The 26,555-nt window shown below is 41.9% G+C and overlaps 1 protein-coding gene across 3 annotated transcripts in view; it reads left to right on the top strand.

Moving 5' to 3' along the window:
* PLEKHM3 (pleckstrin homology domain containing M3) overlaps positions 1-26,555 on the top strand; it is a 214,050-nt gene that overhangs the window by 102,965 nt on the left and 84,530 nt on the right. For 2 of the 3 annotated variants that reach the window (XR_001888650.1, XM_017889400.1), the window contains 2 exons: positions 3,124-3,166; positions 24,797-24,860. Coding sequence is in view for 2 of the 3 variants with exons in the window: in XM_017889400.1 (XP_017744889.1) it covers positions 3,124-3,166; positions 24,797-24,860 (107 nt within the window). In the remaining variant the exon portion in view is untranslated. The remainder of the gene's footprint in view (positions 1-3,123; positions 3,167-24,796; positions 24,861-26,555) is intronic. The other variant, XM_017889401.1, reaches the window with a different exon arrangement.

Here is a 26,555-nt window from a genome sequence, read left to right as displayed (position 1 = left end):
ACCTCAAAAATAATTGCTTATAAGGAAAAAAATTAGATGTTTATTTTTTAAATGATGTAATTTTTTGCATTCCTATAAAGAACAAAAACTTTGATATAAGCTTTGCAATATAAGAAAATGGTCATATTGAATTCTGTGTTTATGTACAAGAAATTTATAATCAACATATAATAGCCATATATTTAATTATCACATATACATACAGAGGGGTTGTTATGTTTGTTTCTGCCTGTTGTACTCTCTTCTGTCCCGCATTTGTTCACCAAGTGAATATCTGTTTATCTTCTATACTCAGATCCAGTGCCACCTACTTTGCCAACCCTCTCCCCACCAGGAGTGTTGATTTCTCCTTCCTGTAAGCTACCAGTGGGGCCCATCCATACCTCTTTTGTAGCAGATAGCAAGCTACATGCTGCATGTTACGTGCGGTTTTGTTTTAAATATTTGTCTCATACTAAACAGTGAGCCACTTGAGGGTAGGAACTGTATCCTATATATCTTTATTAATATACTTCTAGCCTAGCATATGAAACATAGTAGATTTTTTATTTTCTTTTTAATAAGCAAAGTTTTTTTGTTTATTTTAATGTTGAATTCTAACCTTGCTCCTAGAGAGATTTTAATGGTAACTTTTTAGAGAGGTTTCACTTTCCATTAATAGAAACTGAGCCAACTTTCTATGTATTTGTAGCCAATCTACATCTCACTATCAGTGATTGATATGTAGAGATTCTGAAAAATTACCCTCACGTTATGCATTATTTAAGCCACTCCCTCTGTATATCTGAGACATTGTGTTTCCATGTACTATTTATTTCTACTGATGACAATGACATTATAAAATGAACTTTCATAGTCTTGTGGATCACCATGGATTACCACTCGAGGTGGATACAGAATTGGATGGATATATTGGCTGGAGTTAGCCCAAGTTCAAAGTTGTAATAAGAGCAACTCCTTTCTGGTCACTGAAGCAGGATATTTGAGCTTGTTTGCTAGTCAGTCAGATTATTCTGCAAATAATATCCTTTTATCCCTCTTGAATGTTATAATATGTACATGATTTACTCTTTTTTGTTTGTTTGTTTTTTAAACGGAGTCTCGCTCTGTTGCCAAGGCTAGAGTGCAGTGGCATGATCTCGGCACACTGCAACCCCCGCCTTCTGAGTTCAAGCAATTCTCCCACCTCAACCTCCCAAGTAGCTGGAATTACAGCCATGTGCCACCATGCCTGGCTAATTTCTGTATTTTTAGTAGAGACAGGGTTTCACCATGTTGGCCAGGCTAGTCTCGAACTCCTGACCTCAAGTGATCTGCCTGTCTCAGCATCCCAAAGTGCTGTGATTACAGGCATGAACCACCACACCCGACCTTGATTTGCCTATTTTTTAAGTGGCTACTTTTTAAAAGTCTTATGGAATATTCATACATATATATGTACATATAAATTTATGTCATTTTTTAAAATCTGCATTTGTATTAAGACAGTCTTCTTAATTAATTCCTTTTTTATTTTGAAATAATCGTGGATTCACAGGAAATTGCATAGACAATTCAGAGAGGTTCTATGTACCTTTCACACAGTTTCCTCCCTTGGCTACATCTTAGGCAACTGAGGTACAATATCAAAAACAAAAACAGCAAATTGACATTGGTCTAATGGGTCAGTGTAATGGCACCATACTGTGTGCCCTTCTATCACATATGTAGGTTCCTATAATCACCACTGCAGTCAAGATACAGAATTAATAAATTCCTTCCTAGCTTACAGTTGAATGTCTGGAAGAGAGAGAAGTCAAAATTTACATTTAATTCTACTACAGACTTTTTCATTTGTCTGTATTCAGAAAATAATCATGTTCCTTGGATATATCAGCTATGGTTCCTAGTTTGAGCAGGTGTGGAGAGCCAGGCGCTTCTCCAGGACTGACCGACAATGCTTGTTTTGTAGGTGTCGAAGCAGGCCAAGGAATTTCTGGAGTACGTGTACGAGGAGCCGCTCATCGACATCCAGCAGGAGAACGCCATGCTGTACCACCACGCAGAGCCGCTGGCCGCCGTGCTGCGGCTGCGGCAGCGGCTGAAGTCGCTCCGAGCCTATTTGTTCAGCTGCCGGGCAGCGGTGGCAGAGGATCTCCGCCGCAGGTAAGAGTCATAAATCTCAGACGGCTCCCGTTTGTTTTTCTTTCCCGCCCATGGAGAGTGGTGAGATGATCTCCAAAGGGCCTTTCCAGCACGGACCGCCTCTAATTCTGTGGCTCTCCCTCCGCCTCTCCACTGCCAGCCTCTCTCTGGGCTCATCTTTTTACTTTTTTTACTCCAAGGTCCCCATTTGGTTAAGCCAAGCAAAATGAAAATAACATTCACCGTTACTGAAGGCTTTCACCCATGGATTGAGTGCCCAGGACGGTGAAGGCTTCTCTTACCCATATGTTAATTTGAGATAATTATCATGGAAGTATCTATATTGGTCGCTTATGTACTATTTTATACTTTTTCCAATTTCAATTCCTGTTTCTCATCAGCAAAATGTAAGCATGTTTAAAATAGTTCATAACTAAAAAGCATTTTCAATGGGAAATAAGTAAATGGTTATTCAAATGTTATTTTATTTTATATATTTATTATTATTATTATTATTTTTAAAGAATACAGACAGAGACTCATTCTGTTGCCCAAGCTGTTGCCCAAGCTGAACTGAAGCGATCCTCCTGCCTCAGCCTCCCAAAGTGTTGGGATTACAGGCGTGAGCCACTGTGTGGGCCTCAAATCTTATTTTCTGTGCAGAAACAAATACCCAAACGTGGTCAATGATGCAGGCAGTAGAGCTATAATTAAAATGCACAGGCCCAGGATTCTGCCTTTTCATCTTACCGTGGGTGCAGGCTGCTTTCCCGTAACTTAGTTAGCTCATAGTTCATAGAACACCAAGTCCAAAGCAGGCTCAGATCCTTAAAGTTGAAACTAAAATGTGCCTGCTCTCATAAAATTCCTTTTTTACAGACAGATTTTATAGGCATTTAAAGTCTCACCCTTGGCGTATACAAACTAGCTTATACTTGAAATAATTGTTGATAGCGTTCATAAGTCTCTAAAATACCTTTTAATTTTCTGTTTTAACAGAAATGACCAGCCGCATGCATTAGTCATGTTAATGTTTTTGGAGGTAAGCCTACCTGCCTAAGAACCTTTGGAAAGTATTGAAGTGATGGAGTTTTGAGATCCAATTAGATCCAAAGAAACTGACATAACCCCAGGCATCTGAAAAGAACTAAATGTAGATAGTGAAGGATATATAATATCTAGACTAGCTCTCATAAAATAATAATGAAAAGACAGCTGCCATAAAGCAAAATACTTCTCAGTGGTAGTCATTCTATTACCTAGTTGTTTTTCAGAAAGCACAGAAAGTGGTCAGGATTTATTCTTATAAAGTCTAGGCATATCTTAATTTTAAAAGATCAGGGCTTTCCTTGGAAGGCAATAGAATTATATGTCTCAAACTAATTTACCAACCAAACCAGATACAAGATTTTAATGTTCAAAGTATGTTCTATTATTTTTTAGTACCTTTTGGCTTTGCTCAGAGCTTATTTTTCTTTACCTGTATTTCTAGACAATATTAAAATCTGTACATGGGAATCATGTTAGACATCTTTATGGTATAATGTTTTGCTCTGCTTAAAATATGCCAAATCAAGGCACACATTTAAAAATTAAATAGAAGGTCCTCTCCTCATTTGGATGACTAAGAATCTCTACTCAATTCCAGCAGTCTAGTGGTTTACCACTATGTACTGTGCCTTATGGCCAGACCACCAGGAAAGAAATGGGAGTTCTAGAAACAAGGCACTCCTAAAGCTATGAGAATGAAGATGACATTTTTCCCCTTCATTCTCCCTTTTCCCTGTATTTTTCTTTCCTGGACTTGTTCATAACCATTATATAATGCAATACCTGGCACAAGGTAGGTGTTCAGTAAGTACTGAATGGCTAGATGGAGGTAGGGATGGATGTATATTAAGTGTCACTTTAGACCACTGAGTAATGACTAATAGCCCAATTTTGGGGAGGGAATCATCTTCAGGGTCTTCTTTTCTTACCTTCTTATTTTTCAGTTAGCATAATGTCTGACCCATCCAAAACACTGAAAAATAGTTGTTGAGTGAATAAGCAAATGAATGAAAGAGCCATCAAATCAGTCCAAAAAATTTTAGATGGTTCTGTTTCTGAGATAACTCTCAAATCTTTCCTCTCCTTTTACTTCTTTTTTTTTTTTTTGAGACGGAGTCTCGCTCTGCCGCCCAGGCTGGAGTGCAGTGGCTGGATCTCAGCTCACTGCAAGCTCCGCCTCCCCGGTTTACGCCATTCTCCTGCCTCAGCCTCCCGAGCAGCTAGCTGGGACTACAGGCGCTCTCTACCTCGCCCGGCTAGCTTTTTTTGTATTTTTTTAGTAGAGACGGGGTTTCACCGTGTTAGCCAGGATGGTCTCGATCTCCTGACTTCGTGATCCGCCTGTCTCGGCCTCCCAAAGTGCTGGGATTACAGGCTTGAGCCATCGCGCCTGGCCTCCTTTTTACTTCTAATACACTACCCTGGTTGAGAATCTCAAGGCTATTGCAGTGTCCTAACTAGCCTAACATTTCTTCCCTCTTCAATCTAACCTTTGCGTTAGATAAATTATTTAAAATAGAAGTATAGAATTCAATATCTGCCTAAGTCTAACCCAGTATATTGTTCTACTCTCAAATACCCTGCCCTTCAAACAAAAATTATTACTTTGCTCTCAAGGCGTTCCCTTGTGGGAATTCAATGAGTTCACACAACTGAAGTGCTTAAAAAGTGCTTGGACATAGTAAGCACACAGTAAATACTATTATTGCTATTAATATCACTTTCTTATCCTAGACTGTTCTTATATTTGACTTTAAAAATATCTGATAAAATATTGCACTTAAAAGCCACCCCCTGTTATTCTCTCTACTAGAATTAATCCTCTTTTCCTGCTGCTATGTCAAGAAAGGAGTGAGCAAGGGAGAGTCAGATGGAACGCTAGCTGGGCCCAGACCTGTAGTTTCTGCTTATACAGTGCATGCTTCTCCATGTGACTGTTTTCATAAAATGGGTGGAGGCGTCTCCCTACAGGCCAGCAATGAGACGTTGATTCCTACAGAAACTGAGGAAGCACTGCTTTATTTTCAATTTTGTTATTTTGGATTTCCTATGCTTACATGTTTTTAAAATATTGTTTAGGGTTACCATTTCTCTCAAACCTGAGGCAGAGAAAAGTATGCTAGTAACAAGTAGTACTTTTACAGTTTTTGAGGGAGGAGGTAAGTTGAGGGGCTGGTCTTGAATTTTTTAAAATCTTTTTTATTAAAAAAATTTAAAATATAATGTTAAAGGAATTGTTTTTCTACCCCACTAAACCAGGGATGATTATTTGAAATATGGCCCTATTTTTAGTGAAATAACCTCCAAGAGCTTTTGCTGGGCCGTGCTCCATACTTCCTGCAGCCAGGCCACACCTTTTTTTTTTTTTTTTTTTTTTTTGGAGACGGGAGGTTTCACTCTGCCTCACCCAGGCTGGAGTACAGGTGGTGCGATCTTGGCTCACTGCAACCTCCACCTCCCAGGTTCCGGCAATTCTCCTGCCTCAGCCGCCTGGGTAGGCTGGATTACAGGCATATGCCACCACACCTGGCTAATTTGCTTTGGCTTTTTTAGTAGAGGATGGGTTTCACCACATTGGCCAGGGCGCTGCGTCTGAATTCCTGACCTCAGGTGATTTGCCCCACCTCAGGCCTCCCAAAGTCCTGGGATTATAGGTGTCAGCCACCACACTTGGCCAGCCACCCCTTTTTTTTTTTTTTTTTTTTTTTTTTTTTTTTGAGACAGAGTCTCGCCTGTTGGCCCACTCGAGTGCCAGGTGCGCATGATCTCGGCTCACTGCAACCTCGCGCTCCCGGGTTCAAGCCGATTCTCCTGCCCCCTCAGCCTCCTGGAGTAGCTTGGGACTATACGCACCGCCCACCACACCTGGGATAATTTTTGTATTTTTAGTAGGGACGGGGTTTCACCATGTTGCCATGTTGCCCAGGCGAATCTGGACTTTTTTTTTTTTTGGAGGACGGAGGTCTCGGCTCTGTCGCCCAGGCTGGGAGTGCAGTGGCCGGGATCTCAGCTCACTGCAAGCTCCGCCTCCCGGGCGTTTACGCCCGTTCTCCTGCTCAGGCCTCTCCGAGTAGCTGGGACTACAGGCGGGGGCCCGCCACATCGCCCGGCCTAGTTTTTTTTTTTTTTTTTTTTTGTATTTTAGTAGAGCACCGCGGGTACCGTGTTAGGCCAGGCGATGGTCCGATCTCCTGACCTCGGTGCATCCGGCCCGTCTCGGGGGCCTCCAAGTGCCCCTGGGATTAAAGCGCCTTGAGCCACCGTGCCCGGCGAATCTGTACTTCTTAAAAAACAGGCCGGGCGCGGTGGCTCAAGCCTGTAATCCCATGCACTTGTTCGAGGGGCCGAGACGGGCGGATCACGAGGTCAGAGCGGATCACGAGGTCAGGAGATCGAGACATCCTGGCCTAACACGGGTGAAACCCCGTCTCTACTAAAAATACAAAAAACTAGCCGGCCGCGAGGGTGCGGGCCCGGGCTGCTAGTTCCAGCTACTCCGGGAGGCTGAGGCCAGGCAGAATGCGCCGTAAACGAGGGAGCGCGCGGCCTTGCAGCTGAGCTGAGATCCGGCCACTGCACTCCAGCCGGGGTGACACGAGCAAGACTCCGTCTCAAAAAAAAACAAAGTCAGTCACCAATACCTTTATATGTAATGAGTTTATCCAAAATCAATATCTGAGGCTCCCTTTGTTTTACCTGAGGATACAACATCTAAAGTGGGGGAGTTTAAACACTGAGGTGAAGTTGCTGGACTTAACTCATCTTATATATCCCCGATAGAAATTAAAAGAGGGAGGAGTTGATGGGGAACAAAAAAAAGCAAGAGTATCTAGTTCTTATCTAGTCGTAAAAGGCATTCTCTTCCTGCCTGGTTTTTACCTCAATATGAGAGTGGCCATTAATCTCCAGCAAGTAGGCCCAACATGCCGAAGACCTGTCAGCACCATATAAACAGAATAAAGCAAACTGTTAATATTGCTGTCGTGAGAAAACTGAAAACAGACTGATTAATTGTATTGGCGCTCGACCGCCAGGGAGCCAGCTTTGGCCATCGCCTTATTAGGGAAGTCACAGTTTGCTTTTAGGCCTTTCATTATGATGGCTGTCCGGTTTTCATCTTCACTGTTTTTGTTATTGTTGTTAAATGAACGCCTTGTTCTTGAACCCATGCTGCACATTTTGACTGGCAGGGGTGATTAGTTTAGAAAAAGTCAGTGTCCTCCCCGAAGCTTAAAATGTTTACAGTGCTGACAATTCACTGTTTCTGAGGACTCCCAGATGGCGGCCCTGCTGAATTAGTTCAAGGTCTAGTTAACTTTTCATGAGAAGAATTATTTACAGTGTCCACACATGAAGGTGCATGAAGAACTCTGTGGAAAATCTGGGCATACATGGCAATGTCAGGACACATCCGGGTCGGCAGCTGTTAGGGAAATGTCTGGGAGGGATGTTAAGACCTGCTAGGAAGAGCCTCAGCTCTGGCTGAACACGGGAACGGCAGGATGTGTCACACACAGGAGCAGTAGAATGTGTCGCCTCAAGGCCAGATTTGGCCAGCAGACATGTTTTGTTTGGCCTTACAGGGATGGCCCCACAAAGTTTTGAAATTGTGAAATAGTTGCCAACTTTTAAAAAATCAGGAGTGTTCATGCACACACAAAGTAAAGCTTTCTGGTTTCTCTTGGGAAATGAGTTCTGATTACACAGAGCTTCCCTCATTCTGTGTAGCAGAGATCAGCTTTAGACACTCGACTCTCCGCTTTGCCGTAACTTCTTCTGCTCTAGTTTGTCTCCCCAAACCCAGTACCACTTGGCATATAACACATTGCTGCCCTGTTTTTCTCATCTCCAGCCCATTTAATTCATTTATCATGGTTCCCCGGGCCTAGGCGTTTGAGGTTTTAACTCCAAGGCCATGTAATTAAATATTAAGAATAGAGTTTGCAGATGTCTCAGATACTAGATCCATAACTCAGTCAGGAAGTCCATCTCAAAGGATGCCGAATGTCTAGATGTGGTTCTGTCAAAAAACAGACATGAAGAGGCTTGTAGAACTAGAAGAAATAACACCAGGTCGACTTCAAAGTTCCTCAGAAGATGGGTTGGGGTGTCCTAAGGCTTGGGCTAGGCCATTACCTGGAGCAGCAGCCTCACCACAGAGCTAAAGATTAGAGCTGGGTTACCAAGCCCAGGTGGGGCAAACTGAGAAAAAAGAAACAAGTGAGGACACAAATGGAGGTGGTTTATTATAAACTCTGAGTTAAGTTGGACTGCCTGAGCTCAGAGCTTATTTCTGTCTCTGATAGCTTTCAGAGCCAGTTTTCTCACCTGGAGACAATACCACCTCAATAAGGAAAGTGCGAGAATTCAGGGAGTTAATGCCCAGAACAGAGCAAGCTCTCAGGAAATATTAGCTGCTATAACTCTTATTTTAAGCAGATCATAATTCAGGAGGAGCCAGGAGGTGAACAGGGGAGAAGAGGCAAAAGGAAGATGAGCTTGGAGGCCTCCAAGAGCCTGGGATTCAGGGAATTACCACGCCTTTCTGTGCAGAGCACACAGCATCAGTAGAAGTTATGAGATGCAGACTCTGGGCCCATCAGTAGTGATCCACCTGGATCCTTCAGGGACCATGCCCCTTAATCCTCCCTTCCTGCTTCTAACATATTTAATTAATGTCATACTCTCTGATTTTTTTTACCTGCCCTCTCACTAAAAAAAAAAAAAAACCTCTCCCCTGTTCGTGCTACCACCTAAGATCCCATCTTAAGCACTCAGAACTATCTCCATTTCCCTTTTGCCCTACTCACTTCTGACGTGGCCCCTTGCAGGCTGACTGTGGATTGCACTCTTCTCTGACACCTTGACTTCCTGAGGCCCTTGTTTCTTTGGCTTCCTGGGCATTGTTGGTCACCATTTCTCCTAGACCTCCTTCTCCCTGTCCTTCTCTGCACTCTGTCCTGTCCGGGTCTCCCCTTTCTCCTTGCCCTCACTGCCTCCACATCCTCCTCCAGCTCCCTAATACAGGAATACCCAGCACCTCGGCTGGCCTTCTGCATAATCCTCCAGCCTTGACAGGAGCCAGTGTGGCAACTTTTATGTGAGCTGGCAGAAGGTGCCCCTTTCTCAGGGCACTTGATTTTTTGTTGTTTTTTTCTTTGTTTGTTTGTTTTGTTTTGTTTTTGAGACAGAGTCTCTCTCTGTCACCCAGGCTGGAATGCAGTGATACGATCTCAGCTCACTAAGACCTCCACCCCCCAGGTTCAAGCGATTCTCCTGCCTCAGCCTCCTGAGTAGCTGGGATTATAGGCATGCACCACCACACCTGGCTAATTTTTGTATTTTTAGTAGAGACAGGGTTTCACCATGTTGACCAGGCTGGTCTCGAACTCCTGACCTCAAGTGATCCACCTGCCTCGGCGTCCCCAAGTGTTGGGATTACAGGCATGAGCTGCCACACCAGGCCTTCTCAGGGCACTTTGTTGTCATCTGCAGGGACAGAGTCATGGTCCCTCTTTAAATCGACACTGACTATAAGGTGACAACGTTTGGCCCAGCACTCTTCCTTGAGGAGATCACTCACTAGTTTGTTATGTCCAGCTGCCTACTGGACATCCCCACTTCAAATTGAAATTATTTTTTCCCTGAAAAATGTATCCATATGGGCCAGGCGCAGCAGCTCACACTTGTAATCCCAGCACTTTGGGAGGCCGAGGTGGGTGGATCACCTGAGGCCAGGAGTTCAAGACCAGCCTGGCCAACATGGTGAAACTCGTCTCTACTAAAAATACAAAAATTAGCAGGGCGTGGTGGCATGCACCTGTAATCCCAGCTACTCGGGAGGCTGAGACAGGAGAATCGCTCGAACCTGGGAGGCAGAGGTTGCAGTGAGCCAAGATTGCGCCACTGCACTCCAGCCTGGGAGACAGAGCAAGACTCGACCTCAAAATATATATATGTGTGTGTGTGTGTGTGTGTGTGTGTGTGTGTGTATCCATGTGGTCAGGTGTGTTTCGGTTAATCATGGCATTATTGCCTTATTTTCCCCTAGTTTGAACCTTGACATAGTTCAAAAGTTTTGCTTTAAGGTTCTCTAAGAGCCAAATTCTTCCCTTATTTTTCATTCCCATTGCCATCCCCCTTGTCTCTACTCTCATCACCTTATTTCAGTAATTTTCTTTTCTTTTGTGTGTGTATGTGTGTGAGATGGAGTTTCACTCTTGTCGTCCAGGCTGGAGTGCAGTGGTGCCATCTTGGCTCACCGCAACCTCTGCCTCCTGGGTTCAAGCAATTCTCCTGCCTCAGCCTCCCAAGTAGCTGGGATTATAGGCATGTGCCACCACACCCAGCTAATTTTGTATTTTTTGTAGAGATGGAGTTTCTCCATGTTGGTCAGGCTGGTCTCGAACCCCTGACCTCAGGTGATCCTCCCGCCTCCTCCTCCTAAAGTACTGGGATTACAGGCATGAGCCACCACGCCCAGCTATTTTAATAATTTTCTTTTTTTCTTTTTTTTATTTTAATAATTTTCTAACTGGGGATCCTACCTCCCCATGGCACCCCTCCTCAGTCCCTCTAACATATGTGCTACTGTAAAATGCTCTTATTAGACAGTGAGTAGTTCAGCTACCTACAGGATAAAGCAACACTCTTGGATGGATTTTCCAGGTTCTCTGTCATCTGACCCTGACCTACATGCACAACTTTAACATCCACATGGTTCCTATGTGGACCACACCACGAGCCAGAATCTTCCACTGTGTTCCTGATGGACCACAGCCACCCCAGCCCAGCCAAAGTGACATACTCATTTCCTTGACACCAGCTGCCTCCCAGTCCTCTCGACTCGACTTGACTTGGCTTCTCTTACTTTAAAGCCAACTCAAGTGCTGCCTCTTCCCACCTGTCCTCAGTAGCTGATCCCTTCTCTGGTCTCTTCCAGCAGTGATCATCTGGACCACACATTTGGCACTTAAGGGCTTGGATGGTTTTCATCTCCCTATGTATATATCCTCTCTTGCTGGCTAGATCAGAAGGCCCTTAAAGGCCACGATTGTCCTCAAAACCTAAAATAGAAGACCACACATGCTAGCGGTGCAATAAAAGCTTGTTAATAATCGTAATTATGTGTAGAATAGTTTACTGTATATAAAGATAATTATGATTTCATTAGTCACAAAGTACTTCCCCTTAAATGTATCATTTGTTCTTTACAGCAGCCCTTTTAGATAGGTGGGACAGATGATATTTAGAAAGAAGAGAAAGCATCACTAAGCATCAGGGAAATGCAAATCAAAACCACAAGGAGATACCATCTCACCCCAGTTAGAATGGCTATTATCAAAAAGACAGAAAATAACAACCACCAGCAAGGATGTGGAGAAAAGAGAACTCTTATAAACTGTTGGTGTGAATGTAAATTAGTACAGACTCTATGGAAAACAGCATGGAGCTTCCTCAAAAAACTAGAAATAGAGCTACCATATGATCCAGCAATCCTATTACTGGGTGTATAGCCCAAAAAAAGGAAATCATTATGTCAAATGGATATCTGCATCCTCCTGTTTGTGGGGATCCCACTATTCACTGTGGAAGTGTCCATCAAATGGACAAAGAAAATGTGGTAAATATACACAATGAAGTACCATTCAGCCATAAAAAAGAGTGAAATCCTGTCATTCACAGCAATATGGATGAGCCTAGACAATGTTAAGTGAAATAAGCCAAGCACAGAGAGACAAATACTCCATGTTCTCACTCATATGCAGGAACTCAAAAAGTGGATCACATAGAAGTAGAGAGTAGAACAGTGGTCACTAAAGGTGGGGAAGGGTAGAGGGATGAGAGGGTTAAGGAGAGGTTGGTTAACAAATACAAATTACAGTTAGAGAAATAGGTTCTGGCATTCTGCAGCCCTGTAGGGTGAATATAGTTAACAATAATTTGTTGTATATTTTCAAATAGCTAGAAGAGTACATTTGAATGTTCCTGCCATAAAGAAATGATAAACGTTTGGGATGATAGATGTGCTAATTACCCTGATTTGTTATACATTGTATAATGTATTGAAATAGTACATTGTACCCTATCAATACATATAGTCATATGTCAGTTAAAAATATGTAATAATAATTTTTTAAAAAGAAGAGAGGCCGGGTGCAATGGCTCACACCTGTAATCCCAGCACTTTGGGAGACTGAGGCAGGCAGATTGCGAGGTCAAGAGATTGAGACCGTCCCGGCCAACATGATGAAACCCCATCTCTACTAAAAATACAAAAATTAGCTGGGTGTGATGGCGCGCGCCTGTAATCCCAGGTACTCAGGAGGCTGAAGCAGGAGAATCACTTGAACCCAGGAGGCGGAGGTTGCAGTGCACTGAGATAGCGCCACTGTACTCCAGCCTGGCAACAGAGTGAGACAACATCAAAAAATGTAGGAAAGAAGGGAGGGAGGGATGGAGGGAGGGAAGGAAGGAATGGAGCTATGACTCTAAGATGCAACACTCTGAGAGTGTAAAGGAAGGCAGGGAGGTGGCAGACAGTGGTGTTCCTTGAACAGGGAGGCGGATTGCTGAGACAGCCACTCCTGTGCTCGTGGCAAGCTTGATCAGCCGTGGAGAACCAGACATGACAATTGGGTTAGTGCCAGCAAATGCATTTACTCCAGGTCAGTATTTGCCAGACCTTCCTATGTCCCAGATCTGTAAACTTAAAACAAAAATGCGAAGATAACTATAGGATTGCCTTATAAATATCTTTAGCCAAAACAGAAATAAAAACATGACCCTCTATTTCTCACCATCATTTCACGTAAGAACATAGTAATAATAGAAAAAAAAATAGGCAAACTGCTTTAGAAATCAAACAGCTTTTTAAAATCAAGTAGATTTAGAAATTGTTCTACATTTTTTTTTTCTCTAAAATTTTCTTTGGACTGCTAAAAACATCACCAGACTGACACCAGCTGTTTGGACTAGCTTTTCAGAAATCCCAGTTTAAGTCATATTTTCTCTTCTGAGTGCTGAAGTGAAATCCATTCCAGGGAAATTTATGTGGATGCTTCAGTATATCCCATTCTCAATCATCAAAAATGTGATTTGGGGGCTTGGGGTGCCTGACAAATCTACAACCCATTATGGTATAAATGTAAAACTCATCTCTCTCCAGCACTAGTTAAGGGCAGTAGGCAATATTAGGCCTCTTTCCCTGGTTGCTTAGGACAGAATTGTGTTCTCAGGGAGCATTTGCTCCTACATGTTTGTCAGGTTAAGTCCTTGACTTAGACCATTCCGAAGCAATTTAATGGCTTGGCTTGAGAGTCTCAAGAGAATACCCAAAGTGATTCTTCTAAGCCATCTCTTCCTGTCTTTGGTCTCACATTTTATTTGAAATTATGATTATATCCAGCAGGAGTTCCCACTGAAATATCAGTTTTACTGAATGGTGAGAAATTTCTATTATAAAGATTGCCATTTTTATTAACACTGTCCTGGTGAATACCAGAAAAAAAATGTGTATGGGGTGTGTGTGTGTGTGTGTGTGTGTGTGTGTGTGTGTGTGGTGTGTGTCCTGACAGACTCTTGTTGCTTCCTCTTCCTTCAAGCAAAATTTAGCAGCTTACTCTGCTCTTAGACCAGTCTCCATAAATGTCACTTGATTTACCAAGACTGCCTTCTCCCTCCTTCCCTTGTTACGCCAGAAAAAAACTGTCTTTCTAGTGAGTTCACATAGCTGAGGCTAAGTCCAAAGGTTGGAATGCTCTTTGGCCGTCTAATAACATCTTAACCTTAATATGTCCAAAACTGAGCTCCTAGTATTCCCACTCACCCCCACTCACATTGCAAACCACTCCTCCTGCAGTATTTCCCATCTTGCTTCATGGCATCTCTGTCCATCCAGTGATTCAAACCAAACACCTCTCATATTCCACATCCAGTCAGCAAACCCTGTCAGCTTCAGCTTCAAAATCTATCCACTTTTCACCACTTGCACTGCTGCAGGTGGGGTCCACCATCACCTTTCGCCTGAATTATTCCAGTAACTGGTCTCCTGCACCACCCTTAGCCCCCTTCAGTCTGCTCTTAAGACTATAGCTAATATATAAATTAGATGATGTCACTCCTGGGCCAAATGAATAGTTTCACCTCTCGCTCCAAGTGAAAGCCCAGGGCATACCTGGTCTCATCTCCCATTACCTCTCTGCCTCATCGCCCACTACTTTCCCCTCATTCACTTTGTTCCAGTCACACTGGCCTTTCTGTTGGTCCTTGGGCATACCAGGCTGGCTGCTACTGAGTTTCCATCCTTGCTTTTCCATTCCCTCTGTAACTGCTGAGATTGCTTCCTTTTTTTTCCTTTTTCTTTTTTTTTATCGGTTTGTTTCTCAGTGTGAAACCAAGCTTGCTTCCTAACTCTTTTAGGTCTTTGAGCAGCCATCACTTAATGAAGCATCCTTGACCACTCTGTTTTAAATGGCAACACAGTGTCTGTTTGCACCCCACTGTCCACCACACATGCCTTCTGTCTTCTTTCTCTGCTCACTTATTACCATAAAACCTGGTATTTTATTTTGTCTGTCTCTGTCTCTTAGGCCATCAGGTGTGATGTGGACGTTTTGCTTTGTTCAAACTATGCAGCCACATGCACTGGCTCTGCCCTTTCTACTAGATGTAAGCTACAAAAGGTCATGACTTTTTATCTGTTATATTCACTGTTTAGAGCTATACATATCGTGGGGGCTAATAAATACTTGTTGAATAAATTAATTAAATGAATGAAGATTCTGCCCAATTTGGCCAAACTTATTTTTTCTCTTATTACAAAAGAATACTGTTCATCATAGAAAACAAAAATAAGAAAGCCACCCATGTCCTACCACTTTGATGCATATCCTCCCAGACCTTTTCCTCTGCAGATGATTTTTCCCCATGAAAGCTGTTTTTGTTTGTTTGTTTGTTTGTTTTCTTGTAATGGAGTCTCACTCTGCCACCCAGGCTGCAGTGCAATGGCTCAATCTCGGCTCACTGCAAGCTCCGCCTCCCAGGTTCATGCCGTTCTCCTGCCTCAGCCTCCAGAGTAGCTGGGATTACAGGTGCCCGCCACCACGCCCGGCTAATTTTTTGTATTTTTAGTAGAGACAGGGTTTCACCATGTTAGCCAGGATGGTCTCAATCTCCTGACCTTGTGATCCGCCCACCTCAGCCTCCCAAAGTGCTGGGATTACAGGTGTGAGCCACCGCACCCAGGCCTGAAAGTATATACTGTACATACTATCCTTAACCATTTCACTTAGTATATTGTGAACATCTTTTTTATGCTGGTAAATATTTGTCTAAACATCATGAAATGAGTGAAAATGGTGTTTTGATATGTGGGCATACCTACATGTCATTGATCTTGGAAGAAGTAGGTGGGGATTATTCAGTGTACTCAACAAAAGATTGCATGAGCAATCTAATACTAAATGAGCTGGTAGAATCACTTCATATCTACACCCCTCTTCTCCCCTCACCCCTAAAATCAAATATATTAGGTAGAAGGATTATCTAATACAGAGAGAAAAGATTGCATGCTGTTGTAAATCAAATACACTTGATCTGGGAGGGCAGTTTATTAAGAACATGTCTCTTAGGGCAGAATTTTCTTTTTTTTTTTTTTTTTTTCCTTTTTGAGACAAGGTATCACTGTTGCTCAGTGCCGTGACATGACCACAGCTCACTGCAGCTTTGACCTCCCAGGCTCAAACAATCCTACTTCAGCCTCTTGAGAGCTGGGACTACAGGTGTGTGCCACCATGCCCACCTAATTTTTTTATTTTTTATTTTTGTAGAGATAGGGTCTCACTATGTTGCTAGGGCTACTCTCAATCTCCTGGGTTTAAGGGATCCTCTGCCTCAGCCTCCCAAAGTGCTGGGATTACAAGCATGAGCCACCCTGCCTGACCAGGGCAGCCTAACTCTAAAAGCACAATCTACACAGACTGGAGTTGCAATGTCTCTGAACTGCATATGAGGAATATCTTACAAGCAAAATCTGAGACTGAAATGTGCAAAGTCTGGTTAATACTGAATTTTAGAAGAATAAGTCTATTTTAGCAAACATATTAGCACTAAATTAGTCTCATTAAAGACCAGTAAGTATTAGCTCTTCAAACTTGCTGATAACACTTCTTCAAGCTCAGTAAATGAAAACAACTCTTTATGTTTTCTGTAAGATTTAAGGTTACTCAGACTTTTGTGGCTACTTTTCCAGTTAGCTAGTTAAAAATTTCATCAGCTGCAGCTGGGGCTTTAGCCTTAACAGATTAGCTGCAGAATCTATCAGGACTCAGAAATAAAGGAGGTCATTTTGGTAGTTTTGATAGCAACCATTCTTCTCATTCTACTTCAAGAATTCTTTTCCATTAGATGACTTCTAAAAGTGTGGTTTTCGAGTCATCTGTCTTCCTGATATCCTGATAGCTCCTCCCTCTTCCTTCTTTTTCTCCAGAGATCTAATTCAGCAAATTATGTGTATACCAGTATCAGCACTGTAAAAGGGTGCTACAGACTGTCTGCAGTGTCATTCACGACTAAATAGATTTGAAAACTTTCAAAAGGAACTCTGGAAAGTTATATGTTAATTTTACTAATCTGCATACATTCATAGCTCTTTATTTACTCAGAGATCTTTCAAAAAGCCAGGATGTTATTTTCTCTTATTCTGAGATTAAATGAAATATATAAATTCTCTAAAATCATTTTCTTTTTTTTTCCTTTTTTTTTTTGAGACGAAGTCTCACTTAGTCACCTGGGCTGGAGTGCAATGGTGCAATCTTGGCTCACTGCAACCTCCACCTCCTGGGTTCAAGTGATTCTCCTGCCTCAGCCTCCCTAGCAGCTGTGATTATAGGTGTGAGCCACCATACCCAGCTAATTTTTTTCTTTTGTATTTTTAGAGGAGATGGAGTTTCACCATGTTTGCCAGAGTGGTCTCGAACTCCTGACCTCAGGTGATCCACCTACCTTGGCCTCCCAAAGTGCTGGGATTACAGATGTGAACCACCGTGCCCAGCCTCTAAAATAATTTTCTAAGAGAAAACAAAAATAAAACTCATTGCAGGACAAGTGTTATATTCTTGCAACTGTTAAACACCTTAAGAATTTGAGCTAGGTATATAACAGCTATGATATAATCTATCATTTTTATAATCAGGTGCCACAATAATCACAATTAAAATTACATCCCAAATATTTCTGCTCGAGGCTTTAGATTGTTGCTAAGAAACTTAAGTATGATTTCTGAATGAGCAGGTAAAAGAGACCCTTATTTCCTGTAACTACCTGCCAAGATATAATATCTGGTGCAATCTTGCCATTTTTTCAGCCAATGAGATTAGCAAAATGAGGTACCCAGAAAAGTGATTGAAGCTTGTTTCTTTCACATGGGCTGCTATCGAAATATGTGCCTTTGATTTAAAATTGTTTTTCCATTAGCTCAGAGTATGGCTGGACATACAAGTCCTGTCCACATCCAGCCTAATGTAACTATTTCAGGAAGAGTTTGCAGCTCATATCAAGAACACCAAATTGCATCTCCCTGGGGATGCTTCGTAGTGCTTTTTGCTGATTTCGGTGTGGGTATATGTGCCCTCCAAAGGAAAGACACTGGCTGTCTCGACTTAATACAAATTACCTACCCTGGAGCACATATTCTTGGAAGACAGTAAAACTACGTGAATAAATGGTTTTCCTTTTAAAATTATTCCTTATGCATCTTATCCATATTCTTTATCCATATTCTTTATTTAGACCCTTATCATTTAGAATCAAATTGTGGAGTTTGCTTTTGGTGTTGTGCTATCATTTTAATTTTACGTGTGTGTGTGTTGTGGGTCTTTTCTTTAAAGCCTGTCTAAGATATTTCCATTGAAAATTTTTCCCCCATTTTAATCATTGAGTCTTTAAATGCCGGTTGTGCATCTCTAAGAACTGAGCTTCAGGAAAATGGTAATATTATCAAATCTATCAGAACCTTGCAAAGGGTCTGCCTACTTCAGAGCCTGACCCAATCCCTTTTTTCTCGTGAGCACTGGGGCTTGGTGGGAGCTGAGTTGAACTTTTCAGAAATTAATCAAGTTAAATGAGTCTTGAGTTATTTGACTTAATGTCATGGAACAAAATGGAATGAGGCCCTTCTACCTTTTTGTTAAGATTACTGCCTTTGATTTCATAGGCAATTATCTCTGCATTTTTAACCCCAAGTACCAGCTATATCATATAAAGGCTCTGAATCATATATGACCTTTTTCCTTTTTAATTTTCAACTTTTCTCACCTTTCTCATTAGAGCAATCTATAAATGAAGCCTAAGTTACCTTCCCAGTGTGTCAGGCGATTCTAAAGATGATAAAATAGAAAATGTTAGCACTAGAAGCGATCGTGCTAGTTGGTTTTCATGATCTTCTAGCACGTTTCTTCAATGTTTTTTGCTACCAGGAAACTCAGTAGTGCTACCTGCTTGTGATACGTTTCCTTTGATGGGTGAGTGAAGTGTGGAGTTGACTCTTCTTATCTCATTTATTCTTTGGCTCTGTGCAGTAGCATGATCATGGCTCCCTGCAGCCTCAACCTCCAGGGCTCAATTGATCCTCCTCCTGCAGCCTCTTGAGTAGTTGGGACCACAGGCATTCACCGCTACCCCCAGCTAATTTATTTTATTTTATTTTATTTTATTTTATTTTATTTTATTTTATTCTTTTTTTTGAGACGGAGTTTCATTCTTATTGCCCAGGCTGGAGTGCAATAATGGCGCGATCTCGGCTCACCGCAACCTCCACCTCCTGGGTTCAAGCGATTCTTCTGCCTCAGTCTCCTGAGTAGCTGGGATTATAGGCATGCACAACCATGCCCAGCTAATTTTTTTGTATTTTTAGTAGAGATGGGGTTTTTCCATGTTAATCAGACTGGTCTCGAACTCCCATCCTCTGATGATCAGCCCGCCTTGGCCTCCCAAAGTTCTGGGATTATAGGTGTGAGCCACTGCTCCTGGACCCCCAGCTAATTTTTGTATTTTTTGTAGAGACGGGGTCTTGGTATGTTGCCCAGTCTGGTCCCAAACTTCTGAGCTCAAGTGATCCTCCCACCTTACCCTCCCAAAGTGCTGGGATTACAGGTGTGAGCCGCTGTGCCCCGTTGAGTAATTATTAATCTTTTTTATATAACATTTTAGTAACAACTTGAACCGTTTCAGTTAATAAAATACTGTGTGTGGGGAGTGTCTGTGTGTGTGTGCGCGCGCGTGCACCGTGGTGGGGAGTGTGTGTGTGTGTATGTTTTCCTGCATGCACATACACATGTGCAAATGTGTTTGAAAGAGCTTCCAGCTGGGTCCACATCCCATTTCCTTTAGGCCCTTTGAAGACCAGGCTTCATCAATTATCTCTACTTTTGTGTCTTCTGCTTTTGTTTCTATAGTAGCTTCTTAATGTTAGTGTTTAAGTATGCCCAAGTCTCTCTTTATGTTTAAAAAAAAAAAAAATCCTTTTTGTTTTTCTGTTTTTTTTTTGAGACGTGCAGTCTCGCTACTTGTCGCAGGCTGACAGTGCAGTGGCCAGATCTCAGCTCACTGCAAGCTCTGCCTCCCGGGTTTACGCCGTTCTCCTGCCTCAGCCTCCTGAGTAAAAAAAGCCTTTCTTAGTCCTACATCCTTCTTTAGCTGTGGCCTGATTTCCCTCCTTTTCTTTAAAGTTGACTTCATAAAAGAGTAACCCACAATCCTCGCCCCTCTCCAGTCTTTCCTCCCCCTCCACGGAAACCACCCTGTCTGGGGTCACTGATGGATTCCTGTTTGGCAGCAGGCACTTTCCAGGCCTCCTGAGAGTCTTCCTCACGTTATCTGACCTCTCCACTACTGTTGATGCCATTGACCACCTTCTTCCTTCATGAAATTATCTCCTTCCTTGGCTTCCCTGGTGCTGGCTCTTCTGCTCTTTCTCCTCCCTGTCAACCTACTCCTTCCCAGTCCTCGTCCTGTTTATCTACTCCTAAATATTAATAGTACTGTTTCACCCGGAGCCAGTCTTTTCTCATGTCCCAGCATGTGCCCCCTGGGGCTGTCACTTTTTCTCAGGGCTTCACCTAAAACCTATAAGCTGGGGGCCCACAAATCGCGCACTTGGACTCACAGGTGACTCCGCTTGAGCCTTCCAAAGACAGTTCCAACATCTGAGCTACCCTTTCCCCCACCAAGACAACTCTTCCTTAGTCCTGTTTTTCAGACCCCTTTCTACTAATCAGAGTTTAAGGCAAACTGGCTCTGGGAATCTTTACTTTTCCCATTCATTTCCTAAAGGACTCCTGTCAGGCCCACTTGTAGGACCTCAGCCACAGCAGAGGAAAGCCCTTGGAGTCACCCAGATGGGAAGTTGCTGCAGCCCACGCTTTCCCAAGCTTGGCTTTTAGGTCCATATTTACCCTGAGTTTCCCTGTGTTTGGTCTTCCTAAAGAAAATATTTAGAGAATGTCTTGCAAATTCAGTCTGCCTTAGGGGAAAGAGGAATAAATGGCAGTGAGCATAAGTTATCTGGCCCTGCCTTGGAAACCCTTACCTCCTATAAGCAGAAAACTGAGTCCCTATCTCTAAACAGCTGCAAAAAAAACTTTTTCTTCTTTTATTTACATTAAAAAGCATTACTATAAGAGACGCATTTTAATACCTACCAGTCTTCCCTCTCAGGAAATATATTACCATATTTGACTTCAGTGCTTTCATACTACAACTCCCGTCCTCCAGGGAAGAAAAAAAGATGATTGGCATTATCTCTCTTAAAAGTCTTTATTTTTAATGGCCACCACTAAATCTCTTGGACACAACATCTTCTCCAGACACAATAAGCTGGGTTCCTTTATCTTTCCTGCATATATTGCATTTTCCAGTTCTTTGTGTCTGTTATGACTGACCTCATGTAAATTATAGTATTAGACATTGAAGCGTGATGGAGAAGACAGTAGAGGAAGTGTTTCTGGAGGGGCTTAGAATCTCATATAAAAGGAGAGAGAAAATAAACATATGTGAAATATATATACACAAAGAAACATTAAATAAATACATAGCCACTTTAGCTTACTGTACAAATAATGTTGAAGGAATATTAGAGATGATTGTGACCAAAGTTGGTTGATTTTTGTAAGAAGAATAATGAATAGTGTTTGGAAGCAAGAAGGACCCTGCCTAGTAAAGAGAAATTGGAAATTCTCTTTGTTGTTCATCAGTTGTGTTCATTGAAGTATTCATCTCCAGCACGTAGCACAATGCCTTATTTTAGACACTCAGTAAGTACTTGTTGACTATATGATTACTGACTGGGCATAGTACTCCAGGAAGAGTATGCCAGTATGATTTGGTTTGTAAATTTGTAAATAAGTCTGATATCCTGTATATCCCTAATCATAAAAATTTTAGAATTTTAAAGCAGAAAGGATTTTTAAGTAGCGAAACATTACAGATATGCTCTCCTGCATTTGTCCCTGCCATAGATCATTTCATCTTCCTTTTAACTCTTTCTCCAGCTGACCTATGTTTCTACAAACCTGAAGAAGAGGCAGGAGCTAGTTTGAAATGGTTTTGCAGCCTGCTTACTGGACTCCATTTCTTAGCACTGCTGCCACATTGCTTTCGTTTTACTTTATTTAAGGGATTTCATTATTAAGCATTTACCTTTCAGTAAGATTATTCCTTCCATTTAGTCACCCCTAAACATCCTCTGTCTCTCATATTGTCATACCCTGCCCCCCTTGAGTCCCACTGAAAGACTGCCCTAGTTTTCCTTTCCTGCAGATAAGTTTAGGTCCTTGGATCTTGGAACAGCAAAAGGACATTAGTGAAACAACGGGTGAAACCTGAATAAAGTCTATAATTTGCATAATGTTAATTTCTTATTTTTGATCAATATGCCATGGTTGGGTAAGATGTAAGCATTAAGGGAAGCTAGATAAAGAGTATGAAGGTATGAACATTTTACAAATACAGAGAAATGTTAAAAACTGTGGAAGCATATGTGAACATTCTGGTTATTTTCAAAACATATTTTCAAAATATAATGAGAAAATTGCAGACTACCGAAGTACACTTTTAGATAGTTCTAGATTGTAAGGTAAACAAAGTAAAAACAAACAACCCTCATCTGGGTTCAGCCACCTTCCCATTCAGGTTTTTCCTCACTCCATTCCCTCCATTCCCATGGCTTCAGCTGTCCGCTCTGTGCTCCCATCAGAAGTGCCCTGGGTCTTCTACATCTCAGGCCCAGATCCATGCTTGTCGTTCCCCACACAGGCACTGGATATTCGGCACATAGGAAGCTCAGTTTTTTATTCCCTCCCCTGGAAGCCTACCCTCAGTTGGCCAATGGCATCACCATTCTGATCCCCAGGCTCTATACTTCAGAGTCATCTTAGACCCCCTTCTCCTCTTTCACTTATTCCCAATGTTCTCACTTCTTCCAAAAAGTCTCTGGCATCTACCCACTCATTCCTTTCACTGTCCCCTTGTCTACCCTAGAACAGACTCTCACATGCTTTGTCACCTGTCTGTAGTCTCTCCACCCTCCCTGCTGCCTTCAGAGGCGTACCGGTGTGGCTTTCCTGCTTCAAAAAGCATCAGTGGCTCTATACTGCTACCGGCCTAAACTACAGTAATAAACATCCATCCAGAAGAGACGTGCATGATATTACTAAATTAGATGGTCAGCTCAAATCTACCTCCCTCCTTCCCCCACCCCAACCCCAAGAAATTAGAAGGAATGTAGGCCTTTGGAGTCAGAAAGTCCTGGCCTTGAATCTCGGAAGACATCCCTTGATCATTTCTGTCATGTGTTTGTGTTTTTGAGAATAGAGGTTGATTACATCTCATGGTTCCTCCAGGGACCATGGTCTACCTTCTATGACAGGGGCCTTCCTGTGGAGAACCTAATCCTACATGAAGGAATTGAGTACTTTTCCTATGCCCTACCCAGCTGTGCTGGGCCTGTGCTCGGCTTCCTGTCACAAGTGCAGCCCTGAACCATTAGAGTTGAAGGGAGCCCAGCCTTAGGAACTGCATTCAGTTTCCCAGAATATAATGCCCTTGTCACTTGTCTCATTCCTGTGGGTGAAACAGTGCTTTCCAGCAGAATTCTTCAGCGACTTTCCTACTTTCCAGGAGAGGTCCTTACTAGAATACACCTACCCTAGTCCTCCATCCAGTCAGGACTTCGTCTAATTGGTTCAGTGCTCTGTTTTCAGTAGTCTAATACAGTGCCCGATATGCAGTATGTGCTTAATCAATACTGGATGGATGGAAGGATGAACGATTTAATATCTAGGATTTGGCAACTAATGCATACTTAATTGAAAGACTGAATAATGATTTTCCCAATGAGCAAGATTATTAGGCCAGTGGTTCTAAACCTTGACTGTACTAATCACCAAGAGAGTTTTGTTTTCTTTAACACTGATTTATGAGCTCTACCCAGGCATATACCCTGTTGTTTTCTAAAAGGTCTCCAAGTGATTCTAATAGACAGCCAGGGTTGGAATCCACCATGTTAGGCTACTCAAAAAATACGTACCCCATGCAGAACTCGTTATCATTTCCAATTACCACGTTGTATTGTAATTACCAGCTTCTGTGTCTTTCCCTCACTTGACTTTATGCTTCTTGGCCTCGTACTGGGGCTGTCTTCCTAATGCCTGGCATAGTGCTTGGCATATAATGAATAGTCATAAATGTGAATTGGATAAATTGGTGGTTTCTTTCATTTAAGACCCATGAAAATTGCATAGTACCAAATAAGACAAAGAGAAAAATGCTAGTATCATGGATTTTGTTTTGGGTTTAGTTTGTGTGTATGTTGTTTTCCAGTCATCTACACTTTGGTAACCTGTTTGCTTGCCCATAACGGGTTATTTTTTTCTGTTCATTCATTGTCATCTATCCAGATGCTGTGAACAGATAGCAGCTAAAGATATTGGACTTTGTCGAAGAGTCCTAATTTAAAATGTCTTGTCCCATTATTCTCATTTGTACAGAGGTTCTAAAATTGCCATCACTATACATATGAGAGGATAGTAAATTAATGTGATATTCAGTATCACTCCTCCTCATTAATGAAAGCCATAGAAGCCTCTAGACACGAGTGGCCACTCCAGTTTTTCTGAAATCCAAAATCAATATATTTAGATATAGAATAATACAGCTAGAAAGATATTTAGAGACATCACATTAAACCACCCTCATTCTGTGTGAGGAAGCTGAAGCCAGGTGGGCATTTGAGGACTTGGCAGAGATCACACAGCTTATTATGAACACAGCTGGTACAAGAAACCTGATGTTCTGGTCCTCAGGCCTGGGCCACTACACAGTGCTTGTAGCTCTTAAGATTACATTAGAAGTCAAAGATCAAACTTTTACCTCCATTCTGGTGTCTGTATTGAGAAGAAAAATATCTGAGAAAAAGATATTTCTCAGAAGGCTTAGGAGGAAAAGTATAGGTGGAAAGTGGAGAGGACAGAGGAAAGGAATTCTTGATTGAGACTTTGAAACTTATCAGAAAAATCTGTGTTTTGGCAGCACCACAGTTCACTTGTCTATCTGCCCTTGTTTTCAGAATTTTCCCCAGAGAATACCTCCTTCAACAGATCCACCTGTATTCCCTCGCCGACCTGCAGCAGGTAAGCACTCAGAGGGGCTGTTTCATTTTTGTTGTTTTCCTGGAGAAGTCTCTTTGTTGACTTTGGTCTTTGCCATCATTGGGGTAGTTTTCATCACAAACCCTGATAATTCTTATTCAGAATGCGGGGAAAACTTAGTATAAAAAGATATATAGGACAATAACAAATGTTGGCAAGGATGTAGAGAAACTGGGGCTCTTATACATTGCTGATGGTATGCAAAGTACGTCAGCCACTTTGGAAACAGTTAAAAAATTAAACATATGACTTAAACAGAGTTACCATATGACCCAACAATTTTACTCCTAGGTATATACCCAAGACAGTTGAAAACATATGTCCACAGAAAAACCTGTACACAAATGTTCAGAGCAGCATTATTCATAATAGCCAAAAAGTGGAAACAACCCAGATGTTCATCAGCTGATGAATGGATGAACAAAATGTTTTGTAGCCGTATAATAAAATATTATTCTGCCATAGAAAGAAGTGAAGTACTGATGCATGCTGCAACATGGATAACTCTTGAAAACATCATGCTAAGTAAAAGAAGCCAGACAGAAAAGAATACATACTGTATGATTCTATTTACATGAAATGTTTAGAATAGACAAATCCATTGTGACAGAAAGTACGTTAGTGGTTGCCAGAGCCTGGGGAGAGCAAAGAAATGGGGAGTGCCTGCTCATGGATAGTTTCTCTGGAGGCTAATGAAAGTGTTCTGGAATTAGACAGCAGTGATTGTTGTACAGTCTTGTGAATATTCTGAAAACCACTGAACTGTTTACTTTAAAAGAGTAAATTTTATGGTGTGTGACTTTTACCAATTAAAAATTTGTATAAAAAAATATAAAAGGCATTGAATGTGTTAAGCCCTTGACTTGTGCTCAAGCCAAAAAGTTGAATGGCTTTTAAAGTTTAGTAAAACATAACAGAGCATGTAAGAGTTGAAATCATCCTTTTATACTTTTATTAGCACATGTACTTTTTTTTTTTTTCTTTCGTTTGTGAGACAGAGTCTTGCTCGGTCGCCCAGGCTGGAGAGCAGTAGTGTGATCTTGGCTCACTGCACCCTCCACCTCCCGGGTTCAAGCGATTCTCCTGCCTCAGCCTCCTGAGTAGCTGGGATTACAGGCATGTGCCACCACACCTGGCTAGTTTTTGTATTTTTAGTAGAGATGGGGTTTCACCATGTTGGCCAGGCTGGTCTCGAACTCCTGACCTCAAGTAATCTGCCCACCTTAGCCTCCTAAAATGCTGGGATTACAGGCGTGAGCCACCACGTCTGGCCACACTTGTACTTTTAATGATTGACCAGATTAGCAGCTAGGAAGAAACTGGCCTCTTGTGTATTCAGCCCAAAATTCTAAATATGTTAAGCTTTGGTTAATCATTTAAATCAACAACTCACTCCTAAGAACTGTTGGACACTAGATAATGATTATTTCAAGAGTTCATTAGCTAATAATAATAATTGTGACAACTTTCAGTGTATCTCAAACTGCTGTGATTCTGTTCTTTCGTTGTTGTTTTCCTCTCTGGTTGTTTTATCCAGAAGAATTTAGGTCAGCTTAAAAACCATACTCGTAATAACTTGTCATTTTTCTGACTTTAAATTACTTTTCAAGGATTTTTTGTGTCTTTAATTTTATGTTCTTTTGTCCCCCCAGAGCTAGGAAAGTTATTTATTTATTT

The sequence above is a fragment of the Rhinopithecus bieti genome, unplaced genomic scaffold (genome assembly GCF_001698545.2).
Source record: "Rhinopithecus bieti isolate Rb0 unplaced genomic scaffold, ASM169854v2 scaffold_17939, whole genome shotgun sequence".
In the NCBI taxonomy this organism is placed as follows: Eukaryota; Metazoa; Chordata; class Mammalia; order Primates; family Cercopithecidae; genus Rhinopithecus; species Rhinopithecus bieti.
The sequence above is the reverse complement of the archived record's forward strand: the minus strand, read 5'-3'. Positions and strand labels throughout refer to the sequence as shown.